This window comes from Elgaria multicarinata, chromosome 7 (assembly GCF_023053635.1).
Source record: "Elgaria multicarinata webbii isolate HBS135686 ecotype San Diego chromosome 7, rElgMul1.1.pri, whole genome shotgun sequence".
Lineage (NCBI taxonomy): Eukaryota > Metazoa > Chordata > Lepidosauria > Squamata > Anguidae > Elgaria > Elgaria multicarinata.
Genome location: NC_086177.1, coordinates 105,061,613 through 105,085,528, shown reverse-complemented (window position 1 = coordinate 105,085,528; position 23,916 = coordinate 105,061,613). Strand labels below are relative to the sequence as shown.

The following is a 23,916-nucleotide window of genomic DNA, read 5'->3' as shown; positions in this document are numbered from 1 at the left end:
ACCCAAAAACCATCAACAGAGGGTTGTGTCCAACCTCACTTGGAAGAGAGTTCTACAACTGGGATGCTGTCACTGAGAAGGCCGTATCTCATGTTACCGCAAACCACATCTCCCTTGGTGATGGAACACAGAGCAGGGCCTCTGAGGATGACCCTAACTGATGGGCAGTTCATTCAGGAGGAGGCAGTTTTTCAGATATCCTGGTCCTGAGCCATTTAGGGTTTTACAGGTAATAACAAGCAGCTTGAACTGGGCCCGGAAATGAATACCAAGGATCAGTATAATATGATCCAAAAAGTGGACACAGGCTGCTGCATTTTGCACTGGCTACAATTTCCGAATGCTCTTCAAGGAGAGCCCCACATTCTGTGTGTTGCAGTAATCTAATCTGGAGGTTACTAAGGCTTGGGTAACTCTAGCAAGTCCCATTTTCTCCACAAAGGGATGCAGCTCACACACCAGTTAAAGACGGGCAAAGGCATTTTGCACTCCTAGCAACAGCTGCCCCCTGGATATCCAGGAGCAACACACAATCTAGAAGCATCCCAATCCAAAACAGATTGACTTTTATCCCCACATCAGCTTGTTACCCTACATCAAATTCTTCACTGCACATAGAAACAGTTCAAGATCTCCACACCCTCCTTGAAACCAGCTGAAAAGGTGATAGAATTGGGTGACATCAGCATTCTGATGGCATCCAATTCCAAAAAAACAGATGATCTCTTCCAAAAGCTACCTGCACATGCTAAATACTATGTGGGAAAGAGTGGAGCCCTGAAGAATCCTACAGGCCAATGGCTAACAGAGTGAAAAAATAATCCTCCAGCACCACCTTCTGAGCATGTCCAACCATAGAAGACTGGAGTCTCCACAACGTGCCTCCCAGACCCATACCAGCCCGACATGGTTGATAAGTCCGGGAGGCATGTGGTGGTGAGAGGTCCGGCAGGGCCAACCAGGATGTGCTCCGCCTGTCTATCTCCTGCTGAAAGCCATCCATTATAGCAACAAAAACCTGTCTAGTCCCCAAACCAGGTCTGAACCCAGATCGGAAAGGATCTAAATAACAAGTTTCAATCCAGAATGCCTGACGTTGAATAACATCTTATTCAATAAAGATAAATTAATGACCAGCAGGGTGCTGGAGTTAAGTGAGAGCTTTTTTTTAAAAAAGTAAAGGTCTCATGGTCTTCTGCTTTAATGCCATAGCAGTACAGCCTTCTCTAAAAATGTATCTACAGCCTCCGCCACCTGTGTGGCAGAGGCTCTCCCTATACTCTCCCTATAGCAGCTTTAATCGACCAGAATGCACATGGATCTAATGAGCAACTGGTCTGTTTCAATCTTCCAAGAAATCTGTCCATAATCCCAGGCTGACACCTATCCAACAGAACAAGACAAATAGCCATCTCAGTCACCACTACAGATCTTGCTCTCAATGCAGAGGCTAAGTCAGAACAGATGCCAGTGGCTTTCAGAAACCCACTTTTAAAACTAATCAGTGGGCTGTCAGTGGGCTACTTTGGGGACCAGTTTGTAACAATCCCTAACCTACTAGGGACTGTTGATGTAATGGTGGCAGAAAAGTGATTTCTTTGCCACTGCCATGGAATAGACCCTACAAAAGACTCTCACACATGATTGGTTACATTCATTCCAAGTCTTTCTCCACCATCAGTCTAACCATCTACCCAACCATTTTATTGCCCCAAACACTTCGGAAAACCAAAGACTCTAACCTCTATCTCTTAACAGAGGGAGCTTGGGAGCAATAATTTCAGTTGCCTGGTCCATCTCATAATTCCGGAGATAAATTAGAGCTTCAACAAGATCACATTCAAGTGGCAGGAAAATCCGAGCATTTGGGTATCCTTCGGGATCTATCAGTCTTGGAGGGTAAATATTTTTAATAGGTCCCCCACCCTTGCAGAAGTTAGGAGTCCCAAGCGAATCTAAACACAGCAAATTGAAACAATAAAAAATAGGGTTAGGAGTACTTGGGGACATCATGATAGAAAGCCAATGTCAAATAGGCTCCTCGTGTCCTAGCACAATGCACCAGCAGGCAAATGAGGCAAAGATTCACACTATGGGATGGGAACTAATTTTTGGCAGGGCCCTCGATGCAAATGACATCAGAGGACGTGGTGAGGGAAAGCCCACATGCAGTGACCAGGGCCAACTGTTCCCCCTCCCAATTGGGAGGGGGGACAGAGCAGAGTGAAGGGGAATCCCCACGGTTAACTCTGCTCATTGATCAGAGATTACAGTGGGGATACCCGTTCCCACTAATCCTCAGGAGGTATATGTTTTTGGGAAGGGGCTTCACCTAAGGATGGATGGGCTGGTCAAATTGGCTCATGGGCCAGAGGTTCTCCACCCCATTTACACAAATTCACCTATATAATACCTATTAGGAGTACATGATTGTGCACTCCTAATAGGCTGCTTGTTAAAATGAACCACACACTTTTGTGGGAAGATGTTTCGGGCTATTCAAATTCTGTTTTATGCAGACCACTTCCATAAAACTATTCCTTGCCATCTGTTCTTTAACCAGCTACAGGCCCTGATAGATTTCCAACTAGTTAAGGACCAGGGGTAGGGATAAGCAGACTTCACTATGGAGGGTAGTAAACAGTGGCATCCTTCAGGGTTCCATATTGGGGCCAGCAAAATTTAACATTAGCATTTAAACCCAAGCTAGCATTACATCTGTTCAGGACCTTAGCTATCATGGCCTCCCCACAGAAATCTGGGAATTACAGGGCAGCCAACAAAATATCGGCAACATCTTCAAGTTTCAATTCCAAGATTCTCTGAAGAAACTCATCACCATTAAGTTAGGATAGTTCTTGGTTGTTGTTGTTGTTTCTGTAGATGTAGCCTCAGACAATTAGTAAGCATACTTTAAAAAAGCCCTCCAGACATCAGTAATGCCTTGTCAACAATTCCGTTTTATTAGAAACAATCATTGCTTAAAATGGTGCTCCATAGTTAACATATATAAAGATCTACTTTTCAGTTTAATGGAACAGTGGTCAATACATTTCAATCCCTGTCATGATTTAATGATTACAAGGCTTCTTTTGCAGTAATAGAGCAGTCTGAAATACACAGCCAGGTATGCTATTAAGGGAAAGCAATATAAATAAATCTTCAGTGCATTCCTAAATGAGGAATTATTCATTTACAGTAAACCATGCAAGAAATCTATTTCACAATGTCAAGCAGCTACTTTAAGATATAAATCTGAAGACACAACATTCATACAGACCCAAAATATCAATTAGGAAATATTAAGCTTTAGTTTGGTTACTTCGTGTAAGCAATTTGGAAAGCCAAGATATTTTTTATTTTTCATTTTTAGAAGATACACAGCAATAATGATGCTATTCTTCCAACATAACCGCAGCATTGTGAATAGTGTTTACAATCTAAAATATAGATTTCAATGCATAATTAATTGCAGTTGTTGAACTTCCCTTCCCTTTGATAGCAATAAAGATATCCCATTCACTTTGCCCACTTGATTCTTATTACTAAAAGGCATCAGATGATAGAGAACAGAAGCTCTTCCTTACAGAGACAAAGACTGAAGCCAACGTACAGTGAAACATTCACCGTGTCTATTCATCCCTTCAGGTGTCAACAAGGAAATAACCTGAACTAAGGAAGCTCAAAAAAAGTTGCCAATCTTGCTCCATTACCAAGTACAAAACTACATGGGTGTTAACTCTAAGGGTACATCTTTCTAACCATAGATGAATTTGGGGAACTGTAATTCTGTGACGGTGGTTAAAGATCTCTAACAAAGAATTATAAACTTCTCCTGCCAAATGACAAGTCCTAATATTCTTTAGGGAAGGTACTAACAGTTAAACCAGTAGGGAAAAGATATACATTTGCAGTTCAGGTATTTTACATTACTATTCTGACTAGATCATTTATGATCAAGCTACATAGCAATTTAGCAACTACCCCCAGTCCCAATATTTTATGTAAAAGTAACAAAGTGTGTTAAAGACAAACAAATTTATTCTGTCAAACTTTCCTGGAATATAGCTAAAGATGCCACTGTTGTTTTTACTGCAATAGACTAACATGGTCACATTTCCATTATAAAAATACAGATCCTTCAGACACCCAACTGTTTTACTTTCCTCCACCGTAAACACATTCAATTTCTTCCAGACCCCTGTGCTTCATTAAAGGTAGTACTGCCTATGCCAATAAACTAAGACATTAAATGTGACCAGAAACATTCCTAAATAATTATTGTACCCAGCTGAAAGTTTCTGGCTACTATCGTGAGAGGCCTCTTCTCTGGGAGAGTCCAGGAACAGGCCTTAGGCTCATACAGTCCATCACCAACTTCACCCAGCCTTTTACAGTGAAGCAACAACAACCAAGACAGGAAATTCTACTGCTATTCAAAAGGTGGAATTTCACTGGACAGCTGGCAAAGTTCTGGGCCTGGTTCCAGTTTCTCTCGTGCAAGTGGAACCTGCAACAAAATTTTGCAGTGTGGACTGTTCCTTTTCAGTGATCTAGCAAGGACACTCTGGGTCAGTTCACACGACATGACAGCTCATGGGTTAAGCAACCCACAATAGGCTCCTTCGTAGGTTGCTGAGCGTGATATGTGAACCCGGACTGCTAGGTTGTTAAGGGCTAAACAACGCAGCCGTTGACCCAACAACAAACCATGGGTTAACCACTGGATTGTTTAGCCCCTAAACAACCCAGCAGTCCGGGTTCAGAAGTCACACTTGGCAATCATGGGTTGCTGGGTAAAAGTGGAAGTGGCAGGCGCAGTGCAGGCAACACATCCATTCACTCCTGCTTGTCTCCAACAGCCCATGGGCTTTTGTGTCATGCAAACCAGGTCAATATCTAGAATGAGTCAGCTAAACTTTCTACAACACACTTCAGCATATATTTAACAGCAGCATCCAAACTTTCTCCTTGGTCAATGTAAGCACAGTTTTATTAAACGAGCTAAAATAATATTTAGAGTTAAGTACTAATTCAGCTACAATATTCATTTGCCTACAAATAAATCTGGGGAAATCGCCCAATTACTGAAGACCTCTTTCTTAAACAAGCAGGGTTCAAAATATCACCTTATTTTTGTAGTTTATAGAACAAAATAGCACTGAGAGAATAAAAACATAAATAAATAAATTAAATGTATGTGTAAATGAAGTGCGCATTTGGCTGTACAAGTTACTTTAAAACGAATCACATTAACAGAGCTTGTCCTCAGTTTCTCTGTAAATATGCGGTAATGCTTACCAAATCTTTACTCATGCTTTAAATCAGGCTGGCAGAAGGTAAAGCTCCAGGTTTTGGACTTCAACTCCCAGAAGCCTCTCCCCCAGTATGGCGAAAGGTCAGGAATGCTGGGAGTTGGAAGTCCAAAATGTCCAGAGATCAAATAATAGACTGAACCATTCTGTTATTTGATGTATTATTTGATATTATCAAATAATAGAATGGTTCAGTCCAGGTTTTTATATAAGTAAAACGATTTTTTTTTCCCCTGCTGACACAGTTAATATTTCTCCTAGACACAGTATTGCAAAATCTTAAAATACAATGCAGTTCCAAAATAACATTCACAATGAGAAGCAAAACCGGTGACAATTCAGAAATACTGATTAATCAAGAAAAGCATTGAACAAGCATTCTTTGATACAACTTACCTTGGGAAACTGTTTTACTGGAATTAATACTTTTTGTCCCAGCTTCATATTTTTGTTAATCACTACATCAATGTACTTTTCTTCTTCCTTGTCTTCCCCTTTTTGGAATTTATCGATTTCTGTAACAAAAAGTTTAAAACCTGGTTTGGCGTTAAGTTTCCCTAAAACAGTTTGAACACACATATTCTCAATTATAGAACAGATGAATGACATATTTCATCAGGCAGTTCTGAAAGTCTTTTAGGAACATAGGAAGCATCCTTATACCAGGACAGACTATTTATCCATCTAGTCGATATCGTCTACTGTGATTGTTAGCAACTCTCCAACAACCTGACTATTTCAGCTGAAAAGAACAAGGATTGCACCTAGAACCTTAGAATCATAGAACAGCAGAGTTGGAAGGGGCCTACAAGACCATCGAGTCAAACCCCCTGCTCAATGCAGGAATTCACCCTAAAGCATCCCTGACAGATGGTTGTCCAGCTGCCCTTAAATGCCTCTAGTGTGGGAGAGTCCACCACCTCCCTAGGTAACTGATTCCATTGTCGTACTGCTCTAACAGTCAGGAAGTTTTTCCTGATGTCCAGCCGGAATCTGGCTTCCTGTAACTTGAGCCTGTTATTCCATGTCCTGCACTCTGGGAGGATCGAGAAGAGATCCTGGCCCTCCTCTGTGTGACAACCTTTTAAATATTTGAAGAGTGCTATCATATCTCCCCTCAATCTTCTCTTCTCCAGGCTAAACATACCCAGTTCTTTCAGTTCTTTCTTGTACATGCACCCTCTACCGCTGAGCTACAGTCTTTCCCATATTTGCATTTCCACTACGGAATAGAGGAAGAAGTGTATCCTGAGAATCCCAGCATTCATTGCTACTTACAGCCCCAAGAACTTAATGGAAAATTGTCTCTATATAAAAAACAAAGCATAAGAGTTCATCTGGTGCCTAGTCAACTCACATTATTTCCTATAACAAGATTTTTTCAAAGATGGAAGTTTCTTATGAAAGTTGTGTCTCCAACAACAGTGATGGATCAAGGAGTACCTATAGATTATGGAAGTGTTCTTTCTAAAAGAGTGCAACCCCTCCAGAAGAGGCCCTAAGCCTGTTTTCCAGACTGGGCACCACTCCCAAAAGGAGCTTCCATCTTGCCTGGATTCAGCTTGAGTTGATTGGCCCTCATCAAGCCCACCACTGAGTATAGGCACTAATCCAGGACTTGCATCTGCTTCAGATGTCACAGAGAGTTAGACTTGCGTGTCATCAGGATACTGACGGCACTTTGCTTGAAATCCCCTAATGGCTGCTCCCAGCAGTTTCACATACTGGAGACAAGACGGTACTCTACAGAAAGCCACAGCTCAATTCAGATGTTACTATCTGAAATCCATCCTGCAGGTAAGACCGGAACCACTGTAACACTCTGCCTCCAATGACCAACCCATGGAGCAGATCCAGGAGGATACCTCTGTTGATGGTATCAAAAGCCAATGAGAAATTGAGAAGAATTTTACAGGTCATACTCCCCCTGTCCCTCTTATGATAAAGTTCATCCATCAGGGCAACAAAGGCTGATTTACTCTTGTAACCAGGTCAAAACCCAGATTAGAATGCTTCTAGATAATGTGTAACCATCATGGCTAGTGGTCATAGATATCCTCCATGAACTGTTTTCTCCTAACCATGGGAGAGGCACCCCAAAAAATGGGTAAGAAAAACAGCTATATTTCTAAAATGGTTCTAACTGAAGAACTAGTTTCACAACTCTACCTTATTTGATGTATCACAAGCATAATATGTATTCTGACCATTTAATACTTTTAATACATTATTAGCACTATCTCCAAATGTACACCCTGTTCCCACAAGGATTATTGGATGATTTCAGAATTCATGCACTTTGGAAAATGACCCATATTGGATCCAATTTTGTCGGCACTGTCCACTAAAATTCGTGATTAGAGTGGTATGTTGGATGCAATAGAAAGAGTCCTTCCATCACAGAAAGGGAACATTTAGATTCAACGCAATAAAAAAAAGAAATGTGGGTAGTGAATTCTATCCTCTTAAATTACATGCTGTGTAAAATACTTCCTTTTGTTTGCTCTTCATCCTAAAAGGAAGGGGTTCTGTTCCTGGACCATAATTAACTGTTTCCTGGAGACATTCAGGGTTTCATACACACAATGAAAAGGCAAGGAAAGCTGTGAGTGTCCTAAACTTCCCTTTTCCAAATTAGAACCAGAAGGATTAATTTCTTCCTTTCTCAAATCCTACGCAACTCTTCAATTATTCTCAAATAGATTTTTCACCCATTTATCACTAAACCTGAACACAGTATTGCTAAGACCTCATTAACGACACTGATACAATGAATATTCATTACCATGGAAAGTATATTTAGCCATCATTTGTTCCGCTTTCTCCCAACTCTTCATTAAATTCAAAAATGCCTCTTTTTAGGCTTGGATATCTTTCCTCAAACAAAAAACGTCCCATGTAAAAAGGGCAGAGTTAAAATAACCCCATTCTGTACCAATGAAGATACATTCACAACTTATATGGCACATTGCCATGTTCAAAACATTACACATGCACTAGCTCAGTAATCCCTGTAACAAGTCTGCAAGACAGATGGGTATATTATCCCCACATTGGAGATTTGAGGTGAGCCACTGCAGCTAAAAGAGGATGGCTTGCCTGAGGCCACTCGGAAGTACACAACTGACAGCCACACACATATTCAGCATTTCTTCTCAAAATAGACTGGGAAGAGTAGATGCCCACAAAGATTTTATTGGCTATTAATCTGAGCTAGGAATGTAATTGTCAAACTAGTAGTCAGCCTAACCCGCTAAAATTAAGTCCAGCTGCCAATTCTTATTATTGCCAATTTGACTATATTTGCCAAAAAAAAAGGCACATTTTGGAAACAGGACTAATAATAGCCACACACAAATAAAGGCACATAACAACCAAAAGTGTAAATGCCTGCTGTTCAGTTCATTATCAAGCCATTTTGTTGTTGTTATTCCAAGAATTGTTTCTTAAATAGATTCAGTTTGTTAAAAGTTAAATTATCAAGGAAACTCAATTGCTGCTATGCAACCTAAGACAGATCTTATCTGTAAATACAAACGTTTTTACTTGATAAGCTAATGATTTATCCTGTCTGGAAGTGAATCAGGATCAGCTCTTGTTTTGCACCCCACCTCAATCCAGGGTGAGAGGTGGGTAATAATAATAATAATAATTATTATTATAATAATAATTCCTGTTCTTGAGAAGAGGTTGTTCCCAGCCATTTTTTGTAGCAGATAACCAACGGCCTTATGGTCTTCTGGGATGATTAAGCGGCCCACCTTTATTCAGAAACCCTTGCTAAGACCATGGAGAATGTTCATCTAGATGTTAATGTGATGGTTAAAGAGCACTGAGAAAGAAGGTGCTCCTTCCACTTTTAGAAACATGGTCATACAATCAAGGCTTCCCCTGCAAGGGAGCAGGATGCTGAGCACCAGCTGCCATACTAGAGATCTATAATGTTCTAAAAATGGATCTAGGCAAACCCAGTTGTGAGCCTACACAGACCACAAAGAAGAAATGCATGTTTCTAAACACAGTTGGCTTGGGACCGGGACACACGTTGAGTCGTTTGTAAAACCCGAGAGAAATGGATAAGATATCGAAACATCGCTTCACAAACTGAAGCTGTGGTGGGAGAAAAACTCAAGAGCCAGATTCTACACTTGATCAAGAGGTGTAGTTCAGAGATTCCTGTGTCACATTATCAACACCACCAGAAGAGTTGTGCAGTGATATTGGATAAGTTGAATACAAGTCAGCAAAGTGTAACTGTTGCTATGAAGCAAGCCAACAGCAGACTGAGATTCTCAATCGCTTGCTCTATGCAGCACGGGCAAAACCTTTACTGGAATAGTATCTTCTGTGTTTCAGGATAAATACCCAAAAAGGGGTTGTTCTGGGCCACAGAGGTGTGGGTGGGATCCAAGCAGCAGAAGCAGCAACAAAATATTGAGCAATCAAATGGTATGAGTTAAGACTGGAGGAGTCGGTATTATTTGATGATGATGCTTGCTACCAGGAGAAAGAGCAAACCCAGCCATAATGACGGATAATGGATTCAAACTGCAGTCAACAAGTCAAATTATCCAGCAATATGGGGAATGAAGCATTGCAGCAGATTTGTTAAGGGGTGCTGTGGAACCTGTTCACTGGTAATTTAAGAGGCGGTTAGACTAACTTCTGATTGGATTAGTAAGGTGGACTCGCTCCCAGTATCCCCCCTCTCTGCCCCCCAGATGTACATCAATCTGTCTTTATTGTAAATTCAGGACCACAAATTACATCAAGTTCCTCTATACAGCCATGAGGAAGAGAAAGCAAAATTTGCTTTTTATTAATAATTTAAGGTAAACTGTAACAAAATTCTAAAACAAACACACAGAAGGACTGCAATGAAGAGCCTCCTGTTTGACCCACAAATTGCAAGTTGCCGACACATCCTTTGACTGAAGATTCCAGAGACAAAGGTTGGGTTCACACATCATGACAACCCACACTTAAGGTTGAGTATGGATCACTGTTTAACCATGAGTTCTTGTGTTGTGTACACCCAGCGACAAACCACGAACAACCCAAGAAGAGAACCTATGGTTTGTTGTTGGGTTGTGAACTGTGGGTTGTTTGTGGTTAACAAAACATGGTTTGTTAGCACAGCTGAGTTCACACAAGACAACAATGCACAGTTCAATGACAACCCACATTCAAGCCATACTCAACACTGTGTATGGGTTGTCATGTTGTATGAACCCAGTGTGGGTTCTTACTACCATAAAATAAGTGAAAACAATAACTTTGCCCTTTTATTTTCATTCATGGTTTAAGAAATTATGAACTCCAGATCATATCAAAATAGCCCGTGGAGGACTGTTTCAAATATATAGCATGTTAAATTAATTGGGGATAGTCAAGCCAGACCAATGAGGAAATCCAATCAGATTTTCAAGGTCGAATGAGTAGGAGGATTTGCCTTCCCTTAATCCCTAGATTACATTCTGTGCTACTAGTAGGCTTTGTGTACCGATGTAGTCTCCTAGCTCAGAAATAATAGATGAACATGTGATTAAGGTTTCTGATAATGCTAAGGATTAAAATCCCATGTTCCCAGACCATGGGCACAATGTTTATAGAAGCCCAGAAATTCATGTCACTGGAGGAATTATTGTATTCTATTCAGAACACAGTAGGCTAAGCAAGGATTGTTTCCCACAGAACCTACGTGACAGACTACAATATCACTGAGAGCATTAGATAATGAAAAAGTAGACTTATTTCACTTTAATCTCAAAGTAAGAATTAATCTTTCCGTGAGAGGACCATTATTCTCAGCTTTATTACTTCTATTAATGCTGCGTGCAACAAAACTTTAGAACATATTAAATTGAGGCACTGTAGGTTTTTTCTGCAATAGTTATTTTCATCAATACCCATTGCCAACCAAAAACTGTACACAGCTGTACAAAGACTCCTTCATCAGTTAGCTTTATTCTAATTATCCATAGAAGTAAGAATTCCCCGGCTCTTCTCAGGATCCTACAGATAGGTTTATTTAGCATTGCAAATGCCAAGAGGGAGTTAGAGGGAGTCCCTTACTCTGAACGGGTTGATGATCAAATAAACAATTAAAGTTTAGTTTAAGACATTAATTTCACCATTTTCAAAATCATTATCAGAAAATAAATATTTTGGGGTTCACAATGCTATTTTAAATCACAAAAGCATCAGCTAACTGCAATCCTAATGTGCTAGGTTCTACTCATAAGCTATTTCTGCAGAGATTACAACATAGGAAGACTGCAGAAAGCTATATCCCGATAGGAAAAATGGTTTGTATAAATCTTCCCTATAAAAAGTTAATTGAGCTGTTTAACGTTTACACAAAGGGTTTGCACTAACCCAGTGATTTCTTAAAATTCCCATCAATATCAAAAGTGCTTACTCTGAAGTGGAAGACTCCTGTACAGTGAAGGGGTGGAAAAACCTTCCCCAACCCAGTAGGCTCATATAAGTGGTTTCACAGTTCTATCGATCCTGGCCACAGCAGAAGCAGGAATCTCTTCCATGCCTAGCTACGTAGGTGAATATTGACTGAACTGATCGTCTACAAGTTGAATTTGAATCTTGCAATCCAAAATTGAACATCCTGATTAAGGACAGGTTCAAACAGTTGAATTCCTCCACACAACTGTGGAAGAGGGTACACAAACCCAGTTCTTTTACTTGCCTTTATTAATATGACAAGGTGGGCAGGACTTCTACTATGGGGAACATACATCTTAATCACCACATAATAACACAACCTTACTTGATATTATATGGAATACTTAGTGCTGGTTGAAAACATGTGAAATGAGAGAATCAAAAACTCTGTGAGCAACTGTAAGCACCTGAATGCTCTGAACTACTCCCCCAACACATATTGTATGCACAAAGGACTTGGAAGACAGGCAGGAATTTTGTTCCCTTGCACTGAGATAAAAAGAAAGACCAGTCGAGCAAGGATTTCACAGCAGTTTGGTGCTGCAGTTTGGAAACGTAAGAGCCACCAGGAATTCTACCTGTTACAATTAGCCATGGCAAGAACACATCTAGATTCCTAGGCCAAGAACCAGGTTCTACTTTCTAGGCACAACAGCAGCCAGATGGCTAAGATTTTCCAGCTCTTTCTATAAACCTGCTAGAAAAGTAGCCTGCAGAGTCCCAAAAAAATCAACCAGAGTTTGGACCTCACTTGGCTATTTCACAAAGCAGTTAAATACTTAGAACAGCCTTGCAGATATGTTCCCAAATGCTACTAAGGTGCAATTTTATATCCACTTTTGTTAGAGGAAGCCCCACTGAACAAGTGGGACCGACTTCTAAGTAAACATGTAGAGGATTATGCTGTAACCCAGGGGTCCCCAACCCCCGGGCCACAGACCGCTACCGGTCCGTGGCCTGTTAGGAACCGGGCCGTGCAGGTGAGCTGCTTTCACCCACCCACACCCACCCCAGCGTACCTGGGTACAGGGTGCCATCTTGCCTGCCCAGCCAAAGTGAAGCCAGGACGCTGGAATGGGGTGGGGCGGCTTCAGAATGGCATGCCCGGCCAGAAGCTGCTCTGGGAGAGCGACTTCCGGGCGCGCCGTTCTGAAGCCGCGCGCCCCAGCGTCCTGGCTTCGCTTCGGCTGGGCGCCCACCCAGCCAAAGCGAAGCCAGGACACTGGAGTGTGGGGGTGGGGGGCTTCCCAAAACCATCCCCTCAACTGCCGCCCCTCAGTCCGTGGAAAAATTGTCTTCCATGAAACCAGTCCCTGGTGCCAAAAAGGTTGGGGACCGCTGCGTGTAACCCATTTACCCATGCATGTGTGTGTTCAAGGAAGAAAGACAACCATATATATCTTGTCTGTTCACTAACATTCAGTTCTTATTCACCAGTGATCAAGCAAGTACCTATTTACAAGTTTGATTTAATGGCATTTAATTAAAAAAGGAGCAGCAACTTCTAAGGCAAAGTTTATTCCTGTTGTTTGTCAATAAACTGCACTTCCTGCTGCCTATTATTATCCTTTATTCCTATGATCAGCCCCCCAAATTGTTTGATACTTCTGTCTTCGTTCTAGATTTATAAGACAATTAGGCTAAAATGGATGTGATGACAAGGAGACACATTGGTTTAAGATCTTTTATATGCAAACATTCTGACCAGGTAAATCAGCCTTCCCCAACTTGATGCTCTCCAAATGTTTTGTAATACAAATTCCATCATGTCGGACTATTGGCTGGGGGAGTTCAAGTCCAAAACATCTTGAGGGTCCCTGGTTGTAATACTGTGCCACAAGCAGAGGTCAAAAGCAAGTTTCACAAATACAATTACATCTAGACTCAAATTGGCTGAGATGTATCACACACTCCAGAAAAAGGTTAAACTCTTAAAAAAGAGTCAGACAATTGAGTTGGGGGAGGGAACAATAAGAAAGATTATGACATTTTCAAAACTTGATATAATGATCAATTGGATACTTAAGCATAGCAGCAAGACAGGGCTGATTAAATACTTCCAAATGTTGAATCCTCTACTCCAACTTTCCACAGAACTAAAATAAAAAATGAGTTCTTCAGCATAAGTTAATTATTTTTTAAAAAGTCATACATAAGTGACTTCATTCCAGAAGCCAGTGTTGTCCACTGAGATGTCTAGCAGAGCCCCAACTACTCAGTAATACCCCATATCCCACGTCCAGTTAGAGTTGTCATGCTTCAGAATAAAGATCAACAGACCTTAAGAACAAGATAGATTTAGGACAGATTAAAACTCAGGCAGCTGGTACATATCAGAAATACTAAATTCCCACAACAGTTTTTTCTCTTCCTGTTCTCATACTTTATCATAAATCCTGGTGTCTCTTCTACCATAGATGCTTGTTGTTCATTACAGGCATCAGCATTCATTCAAATCATTCCAATTTCCTATGGATCATCCCAGTTCTCATCAGGTGTGTTTGTTAGAATTCATGAGCCGAAACTGATAATTTGGAGTCTTTTTCAACAGCTCCTTTGGGCTCCTCTCCCTTAACTATTTCCATTCTATTCTAGCTGGTAATTGTAAGAATTACCATGTAACTTTAACGTCAGTGCTCAAGTTTACTTTTTTCTTCTTCCCTCCCCCCATCCCTTTTTCCTTTTATGTCATGTATTTTAGATTGTAACCCAGTGGTCAGGGTCTGTCTTGTTTGTATTGATCTCATATCTGAGAGAATGAGGCAGAACGGGTGCGCACCATTGCCAAGAGTGGCAGCAGTTTTGCTGATCACCAAGAGCTGCTTGCTAGCTGCTTCCAGCAAACCACAATGGGTTTGCTGTCTGGGTTCGGAAGACACACCAACCAACCGTAGGTAGACCAACCTCTAGAATAAACTATTGGTTGTCAGGGTAGTATGTTGCCCACAAAAAAAGTTCATGACCTCATACATTAGCTAGATCCAAATACAAAGCTGCTCTCCACTCTTCCTTCTCTTCACCTGTCTTCAAGTGCTTCTCCTCCAGTATCCCTGCACGCTGTACACTCTCCTGATAGCAGCCTAACTGCCTACATCTTACCATCTTTTAATCTCCTCTGCTTAACTTTTATGGAAAGTTTCCCACCTTTTCATTTAGTTGCCTAGAGCTTGTTCCCTCCTATCTCATCAATGGGTCTGCACTGAAAAATGGTGTGCTCAGAAGAGTGCAGTGTTTGGTTCTGGAGGAGGAAGGCAGGGGAAAGACACATCAAGTAAGGTAGACCAGGGGTGGGCAATTGCCCATTGGACTCACTCACACACACTTTGTAGGCCAGAACAGCCTAATATTGGAAGCATAAAATAACTTTTCCAGTGTCTTCAGGGGTGAGAACCTCCCTGGCTTAAAAGGAAAAAAAAACAACCTGGCGGGTTGTACTTTTTATATACATGGACCTTGTTTTTCAGCCAAGATTAGCTACCAAGGTGGCTCACAATTACAACCCCACACAAATTTATCTCCCCCTTCCCCACCCATAATATACATCAGTCCCTTCTAGTTTCCAGCAAATGAAGAAGGCAGGAGAAACTGTAGGCCAACTCAACATCTACCTGATAGTAAAGATGAGCATTTAAAGGAATAAGAACAGATATTTAAGCTGGTACATACATTTCATGCCAAAAGCTTGTGCCGCTACGATCTTTGCATTCTCCTCTCATCCATCCCTATTCTCTGAGGCACTAGATTACTGCAGCTGGTGACTGCATGTTAGGTAGTTGGACTTCGTCATATAAAGCTGAGACAATTTTTTTAAAGACTCAAGTAGTTTGGTGTTTTGCTTTTCACGCTCAGAAAGTGGCATCTGCACATTCAATGAGAATGGGGACTTGGACTGGATTATGAAAACACCTCTTGCCATAGCTTCAAGTTTTATGTTTATTTAATTTAATAAATTATTAACTTGCTCTGCAACTAATGTTCTCAAGGCAGTTTTAAACAATACCTACATTGTAATCAGATAAACAATCTATGCAGAAATGTATCAGGCCCTCCTAACGTGGATCTGATGAGCATTATAATTAGAGATGTAAAATTTCTGGAAATTTTGAAGCCATGGGAAAAAAACCATTTTTTTCTGGGGGGTTTCGGAAAAATTGAAATGCAATATTAGCACTTTTTACAGATTGAAAGTCACTTTGTTATTTTAGGAACATAAAATGTAATTATGTCCAAGTTGGTATGGCATAAAGTTATTACATTTGGTACATTAAAAGTACAGTGTATTCAAACAATTATTACAAATTTAATTTACTTTTTAATTTTTTTTAAAGTTTTGGGTAACAAATGGAGCTACAAGCTCCTGAACTGTTAGGAACACCTAACAGTTCAGGAGCTTGTAAGGAATCTCTTTAGTTCTGCCAGTTTATGAGGAGCAGGCAAATAACAATTTAAAAACAACAGAAGAAACCACCAACATTAGTAACAAAGAAAATTATTTATGTCTCTGCTAGTCCCCGAGTGTCAAGACATAAAGAACCCATTCCCATAAAAAGAACTGAGAAAAAGGGGGAACCAAGATTCAATGAATATGCATGAAATTTAATCAGACTCAATTTCTGACCTAAAGCTATCACTATTAGTTTCAGTCTCTGCTTCAATGGCAGTGCCTCCAGAGGCAGAAATGCATCTCACTCTTGCATTTGAGAGTTGTAGTCTCAGTTTGCAACCTAGGACTTGCTTGTCCTTGTAATAATTGTAATAAACACCTAAATTGTAATAATCTAATACTGTACATATTTTTTAGAAATCATTTGGGGAAGTAAATATCTCAACACCTTGTCTTAAACATTTTATTCATCATACTAAAATAAAACATCCCGTAATCCGTTGTTTCTTCCTTTTTTTTCAATTTTTCGGAAACCCCCCCCTCCAAAAAAAAAGGCTCCAGAAAAAAATGGAAAAAAACCAGTTTCCCCCCCAAATTTTTCTGGGCCTTCACATTTCTAATCATAATTTAATGGGTAGGAGTTCTATAATCACAAAAAGGTCCTACTACTAGTAAAAAGAAATGTCACCACTAATGTGACACTTACAACTCATCTTACTTAGCGATCTTAAAAGCACAGGGTATATATGGGAAAAGAAGTTCCCCCGAGTTCACTCCTACTCCACTTTGTGATACAGTACTGGGGATTACATAGGTTCATTTGTAGTATGAACATGAACTCAATTGAATTAATTAAATTCTGCAGCAGAGGTCAACCCCAATTCCTTTCAGCTCTATGGAGCATGGAGCAACTCAAGATTTACATTCAAACACACAGGGGACTGATCCCAGGCACGCCGCATGTGGCAGGCTTCACTCATGCAGAAATAGTGACAACTAGTGTTTTGATAATACTAATAGCCCCCACAAATTCTACATTCAATCTAGCCTGAAAATGTAGCAGCCATGCCTATAGACAAAGGGTACAACCATACAAATAGAGCCTAGTGTTCAGCTGTGGCTGAGTATGAACTAGACATGTATATCTATGAAGTTTGGGCCTTAGAATCTAGATTTATTTATTTATTAGGCTGCAATCCTATCCGCATGAGTTAAATTTGAATCCCGCCTTTCCACCGAATGGTAACTGGGAATAAGACCAATTGAACCCAACGGGAGTTAGTTCTGAGCAGTCATGCACAGGACCGCACTATACATTTCCGAGAGTAACCATTGTTAAAACTCCTACCTCCTGCATTTCCCACCAAGAACTCATTTTACAGCATATGCAAAACAGCTATTTTACTCAGGCTTTGAGAAATGTAATTGCTTCTTTCCATAATTCTAATAGTAAAAGATGGACCATTACTGATGAGACAATAATAAAGAATGAGCTTACTTCTTAGTTGTTTTTTAATAACACAGCAGGCGTCGCAGTTTTAGAGGATGCTTCACACAGTTAAAATAAATAATACTTTAAAATAAAAGTATTACAACTGTTTCAGAAAGTTAAATACTTCATATTTTGTAACGACAAAAAAAAAAAAGTCTTTTGGCGGTGCCTGCAGGCTTCAAAAGAGTCTAGATAAAACTGAATAAAACGTGCCTGTATTATATTGTGCCAAACTGAAGATGACATGCTTAGCAAAGATAGTTCATGGAATAACAGAGAACAAGTAGCCCCCATTACGGTGGCTTCTGAGCAATTTTTTTAATGAGAACTTCCCTCACAGGAAGAGAGATAGCAATGGAAGGAGTTTATGCCCTTTATAGTCCAAGGCTCTCTAACAACCAATAGAAAATGGCAAGCAGGTACAGACTAAAAGTATATAGATGCAAGCAATCTATTTTCTTCCATTCTTGTGCTCAGGTAGCACAATAAAAAAGAGCTGGATTATTATTATTATTATTATTATTATTATTATTATTATTATTATTATTATTTATTTCTATAGCACCATCAATGTACATGGTGCTGTACAGAGTAAAACAATAAATAGTAAGACCCTGCCGCATAGGCTTACATTCTAATAAAATCTAAAACAATAAGGAGGGGAAGAGAATGCACCAAACAGGCAGTATAAAAGTCACGTTTACACACGTTATGGACTTTATATGATAAACTTACGCACCCAACTCTAGTGTTTTGTTTTCAAATCCAGCTATGCTATAGGCTATTACTGTAGCATTTAAAGCATTTAATGTTCACTGTTTTTAACTTTTGTAAACCGCCCAGAAAGTTTTGGCTATGGGGTGGTATATAAATGTAAATAATAATAGTAATAATAATAAAAATAAAAATAATAATAATAATTTAGCAAAGCAAAACAGTCAACCCAATACAGCAAAGTTTCCCATTTCCACAAGCAAATTTAGAAAACTATGGTTCCTATTTTCATCTATCAGCACTAAAGTAACATTTAGAGTGAAAAATGCAGGTTGCTTACCTGTAACTGTAGTTCTTTGAGTGGTCATCTGTGCAGTCACACTATGGGCTCTGCGCTGGCGCCGAGCTCTGCTTCAGAAAGTCTTCTCCAGCTGAGAACCGTTATGTTTTTTTTGGCGGGAACCCATCTCCCACCGTCCACTGCGCATGTCTGCGCTCGTTCCCGCCTTCCCCTCAGTTCCTTTGTGACCGACTAATGATCTTGGTACCGAGGGGATACCCCTTCAGTATGTGACACCGAAGTGGGGACGGTGGGAGGGTCGTGTGACTGCACAGATGACCACTCAAAGAACTACAGTTACAGGTAAGCATCCTGCATTTCTTTTTCGTGGTCTCTGTGCATCACACTATGGGCGATTACAAAGCTAAGCACTCACCGGTGGAGGGTCGGTGTCATTGAAGTACTGACAACACAGCTCTGCCAAAAGAAGAGTCTCTCCGGGAGCGGGTGTCGATGCTGTAGTGCTTGGCAAACGTCAAGGGGCGTGACCATGTTGCCGCTTTACAGACGTCATTCAAAGAGGTTCCTCTAGCAAACGCCGTCGAAGTAGAGACACTTCGAGTGGAATGTGCCCGAACCTCGTTAGGGGGTTGCAGTTTAGCTATGCGGTAGGCTAGCCTGATGGTGTGCACTATCCATGCGGCAAGGCGTTGTGGTGAAACAGCGTGACCTCTTTGCTTACCGCCGTAAGAAATAAACAGTCTCTCAGTTGTACGAAACACTTGTGTCCTGTCTTTGTAAAAGGCTAATGCCCTTCTTACGTCCAAACAGTGCAGTCTTTTCTCCAATTCTGTTGATGGTGATGGGAAGAAGGTAGGTAATATTATAGGTTGGTTAATATGGAAATCCGACACTACTTTTGGAAGAAAAGCAATGTCGGGTCTCATAACAACTTTATCCTTATGAAATATAGTGAATGGTGAGTCGATGCGTAGTGCAGATAACTCACTCGCTCTCCTTCCTGAAGTTATAGCCACTAAAAAGGCAACTTTCCGCGATAGCAGATGCATAGGTATGGTGGCTAGAGGTTCAAATGGTTTCGCGGTAAGTACATTCAATACGACTGACAGGCTCCAATCAGGGACAATGGGTCTTACAGGTGGCAGTACGTTATTGAGGCCACGCAGAATTTTTTTGACTATCGGCGTGGAGAAGAGAGGTCTATGATCAACTTCTCCTCGATATGACGATATGGCTGCTAGATATACTCGAATGGAGGCATATCGTAATCGCTTCTGGTAAAGGTAGTGTAAGAAGATAAGTATATCGGTGACGGAGGAACTGTTTGGATCGAAAGTGTGTGTAGCTGCAAAGTCACAGAAAGATTTCCACTTATTCCTATATGATGTCTTGGTGGAGTCCTTTATAGAAGCTGAGAGCACGTGCCGAACCCCTGATGGTAGTTGTATGGAGTGTGCGGGGCCCTCTAAATGTGTTTTGGGTATATTCTCCATGCCGTGAGCTTGAGGTCGGGATGGAGGATTTGACCGTTGTTGCACGACAGGAGTGTTGGATCCGGAGGAAGACGATATGTGTGGCCTTTGGTGATGCGTGTCAGAGGTACGAACCATGGTTGTCTGGGCCACCATGGAGCTATTAAAATGCAATTGGTTTTGTCGTGTATGATCTTCGCAACTACCTTGTTTAGAATCGGAAATGGTGGGAAGATGAAAAGCAACATGCCGTTGCATTGGTGAAGGAATGCATCTCCCATGGAACCCTCTCCTATCCCTGCTCTCAAGCAGAATTTTGTACACACAGTGTTCTCCGCGGTGGCAAATAGATCTGTCTCTGGTTGGCCCCAGATGCGGAAGATACTGGCTGCTATCCTGGGTGACAGCTGCCATTCATGATGAAGTAGATTCTTGCGGCTGAGTGAGTCTGCCAGGATATTGTCAAGTCCTGCAATACGTATGGCTGTTAGGTATATTCGTCTGGGTATCATCCATTTTAGTATACGAAGTGTGAGGTTGACTAGTTTTGGAGATTTTGTTCCGCCTTGTTTGTTGATGTGCCATAATACTGTTGTGTTGTCTGTGAGTATTTGCACATGTTGGTTTAGTAGAGCAGGCGTGAATGCTTTGAGGGCTTTCCTGACAGCTTCGAGCTCTAGATAATTGATGTGATTCATGGTGTCGTGGGTCGACCATTGTCCTTGAATTTGCAAGGTACCGCAGTGGGCTCCCCATCCTGTTGTCGATGCATCTGTTGTTATAGTGCGTGACGGGGGCGAATGCTGAAAAGGAACGCCTTCTAGGAGATGTTGGGCGTGCGTCCACCATCAAAGAGTGTGGGTGACTGCGAATGGGACGGTAAGCAAGTGATGCTTGGGGTCTCTGTCCTTGTCGTAGTGTCTTAGAAACCAGAGCTAGAGTGGGCGCATGTGAAATCTCGCCCATCGGATGACCATTACAGTAGATGCCATATGGCCCAACAAGCGTTGAATCTTGTGTGCCGAAGTGTGGGGTCGTGTAATCATGTTGGAGGCTTTGTGGGTTAGCTGTTGTGCTCGGTCTCGAGGTAGGAACGCTCTTCCCGCGATCGAGTCCAGTTTGGCTCCTATAAATTTCACAGACTGGGTAGGTTGAAGAGTTGACTTCTCGTAATTTACACATAGACCTAGCGTTTTTAGAAGGTTCAATGTCAGGTGAATATTGTCTGATAGAAGTTCTTTGGAATCCGATATCACGAGACAGTCGTCGAGATATGGGTATATCTCGACGTTGAGCATTCGGAGATGTGCACAGACGACCGCCATGCATTTCGTGAATACACGGGGGGCTGTGCTGAGGCCGAATGGCAGGACAGGGAACTGGTAAACGTTGTCCCCTATAGCGAATCGCAGGAAGTGTCGGTGGGATTCTGCAATGGAAATATGAAAATATGTGTCTTTCAAGTCTATGACGGCAAACCATGCATTCTTTCTTAGGAACTGGAGAATGGTGTGTAAGGTTGTCATTTTGAATTTTTTTGGACGAATGTAACTGTTCAAGTTTCTGAGGTCTAAGATGGGTCTGAGACCCCCGTCCTTTTTTGGTACTGTGAAGTATCTTGAGAAAAACCCTTCGTGCTTCTGGTATATGACATGTTCTATTGCTCCTTTGAAGGATAGCACGATGGTTTCTTGATGTAGGGTGTTGGAAGGTGTTGTGATCCTCACAGTACCGAGTGGAGGGAGGGTCTCGAACTCGATTCGATAGCCTTGCATGATTATGTCCAGGACCCAGGTGTCTGTTGTGATGTTGTCCCAAGCGTGAAGGAAATGGGATAGACGGTCGGCGAATGCATGGTATGCGATGTCGGCATGGTGCGAGTCAAAGACGACGTTTAGGGGGGTTATCCGTCTTCTGGGGGCGGAAACGGTTGGACTGGGCGTAGGGTTTTCTCTGGAACGACTGCGCAGGTTGAAAGCGTGAGGTTCTATCGACAGGGGTTTTTTGTTGGTAAGGTTGATACTGTCGAGGCCACTTGCGTGTTTTTTGGAATTGGAATTGTTGATTTTGCTGGCCAATTCCCATTTTTTTTGCATTGTTTCTTGCCTTTTGGACAGTATCCATCTTCTCATCCATTGAGGCATTGAATAGACCGTCTCCATCGAACGGTAATTCTTCTATTCTTGATCGGGCTTCTGGGGCCATTCCTGCTGATCTGAGCCAGGTGTGGCGCCTAAGAGCTACTGCTCCCATCATCAACTTGGCATAACAGTCCGTCTGATGTCGAGTGGTGTTGATTTGTAGTTTGGCTAATCTGGAGGCCTCGGATTGGAATACACGGGCTAGCTCCCTGTGGTCTTCTGGTAGAGAATCACACAGGGAGCCCATCTTATCCCACAAAAAGAGTTGGTAGCGGGCCATGAGAGCCTGGTAGTTTGTGACTCTCATGCCCAGTGCAGCTGCGGAATATGACCTCCTTCCCATAAAATCCAGTCAACGCCCTTCTTTGTCCACAGGAGATGAGTGTTGTTTATGAGGTCTAGAATGGGAGGATTCGACAATTATAGAGTTGGGTCGTGGATGTGTGAACAGGAAATCCACGTCTTTCTTTTGTACTCTATACATTGACTCTAGTCTACGAGAGGTTGGTGTCATTAGTGAGGGAGAGACTCATGTTTGTTTGATTGCATGTAGTAATGTAGGAGCAAACGGTATTTCTACCGGAGCTGAAGCTTCTGAAAATATAGGTTCAAATATAAGGTCTTCGATGTGGTCCTGCCGTTGTTGGACATCTACTCCCATTGCTTGTGCCATTCTTAAAATTTGTTCTGCAAACGAACCCATCTCCTCTGAAGGGGATGCCCGTTCTTTGGGTCCTAGATTGTCGTCGGGAGAGGGCAAAGTCTTTCTGGATACAAATCCATTCTGTAATCCAAAAAATCCTAAAAATTAATATCCAATTGAAACCAGAATACTTTCTCTTGGGATTTATGGATGAGCAGATGAAAAAGAATCATGGGACTATATTCTTATATATGACGACAGCAGCAAGACTGATATATGCACAAAGATGGAAGGGCAAAATAGTGCCCACAACAGAGGAATGGGTACTGAAGATGTTTGAGCTAGCGGAGATGGCGAAACTCACGGCAATAATGAGGGAAAAATCGACTGTAAGATTTATAACTGAATGGGAACCTTTTGTAAACTTTATGAAGGGATGAGAAAAAAATGACTTGTACATCCGTGGATTCAACCAATAGTGTAAAAAATGTGGAAAGAGAAATTAGAGATTTGAATTTGACAGTGATAAAGAAAAACAATAATAAGAACGACAACATTGTTATATATTTTTGCTGAGGAAAATCTTGGAAGAACATTTTATTTGGTGTTTTGTTTGATTTTGCTTTGTCTTATTTTTGTGGGCGTGTCTTTATATGTATATTTTGTTTTGTTAGTGTGTTTTTTATTTAGTGGTGTTTGGAAATAATAAAAAGGTTAAAATGGAAAAAGAAATACATAGTCCTTCAAATTTTCTAATTCAGGAAGTATATAAAATAAAGCTGTTGCTGAAGTGAACAGCTCAGCTCTTTTGGAAGTGATGATTTGAGTGCCAAGGATGATTAATGCTGAACAGTGCAACCCGAGTCAACTCTTCCAAGCAAGATCAAGCTAGGGGTTAAGCTACATTTCTCACTTTTAATTGCAGAGGCCATTTAGGTATACTGTTTGAGACTAGCTATCTTCTACAATTATCAGACTCCGGAGGTCACCAA

General features: G+C 41.2%; 1 protein-coding gene across 2 annotated transcripts in view; it reads right to left on the bottom strand.

The window, feature by feature from the left end:
- Positions 1-23,916, bottom strand: part of KHDRBS3 (KH RNA binding domain containing, signal transduction associated 3) — a 129,659-nt gene that overhangs the window by 68,895 nt on the left and 36,848 nt on the right. For both annotated transcript variants that reach the window (XR_010025640.1, XM_063129920.1), the window contains exon 2: positions 5,712-5,830. Coding sequence is in view for 1 of the 2 variants with exons in the window: in XM_063129920.1 (XP_062985990.1) it covers positions 5,712-5,830 (119 nt within the window). In the remaining variant the exon portion in view is untranslated. The remainder of the gene's footprint in view (positions 1-5,711; positions 5,831-23,916) is intronic.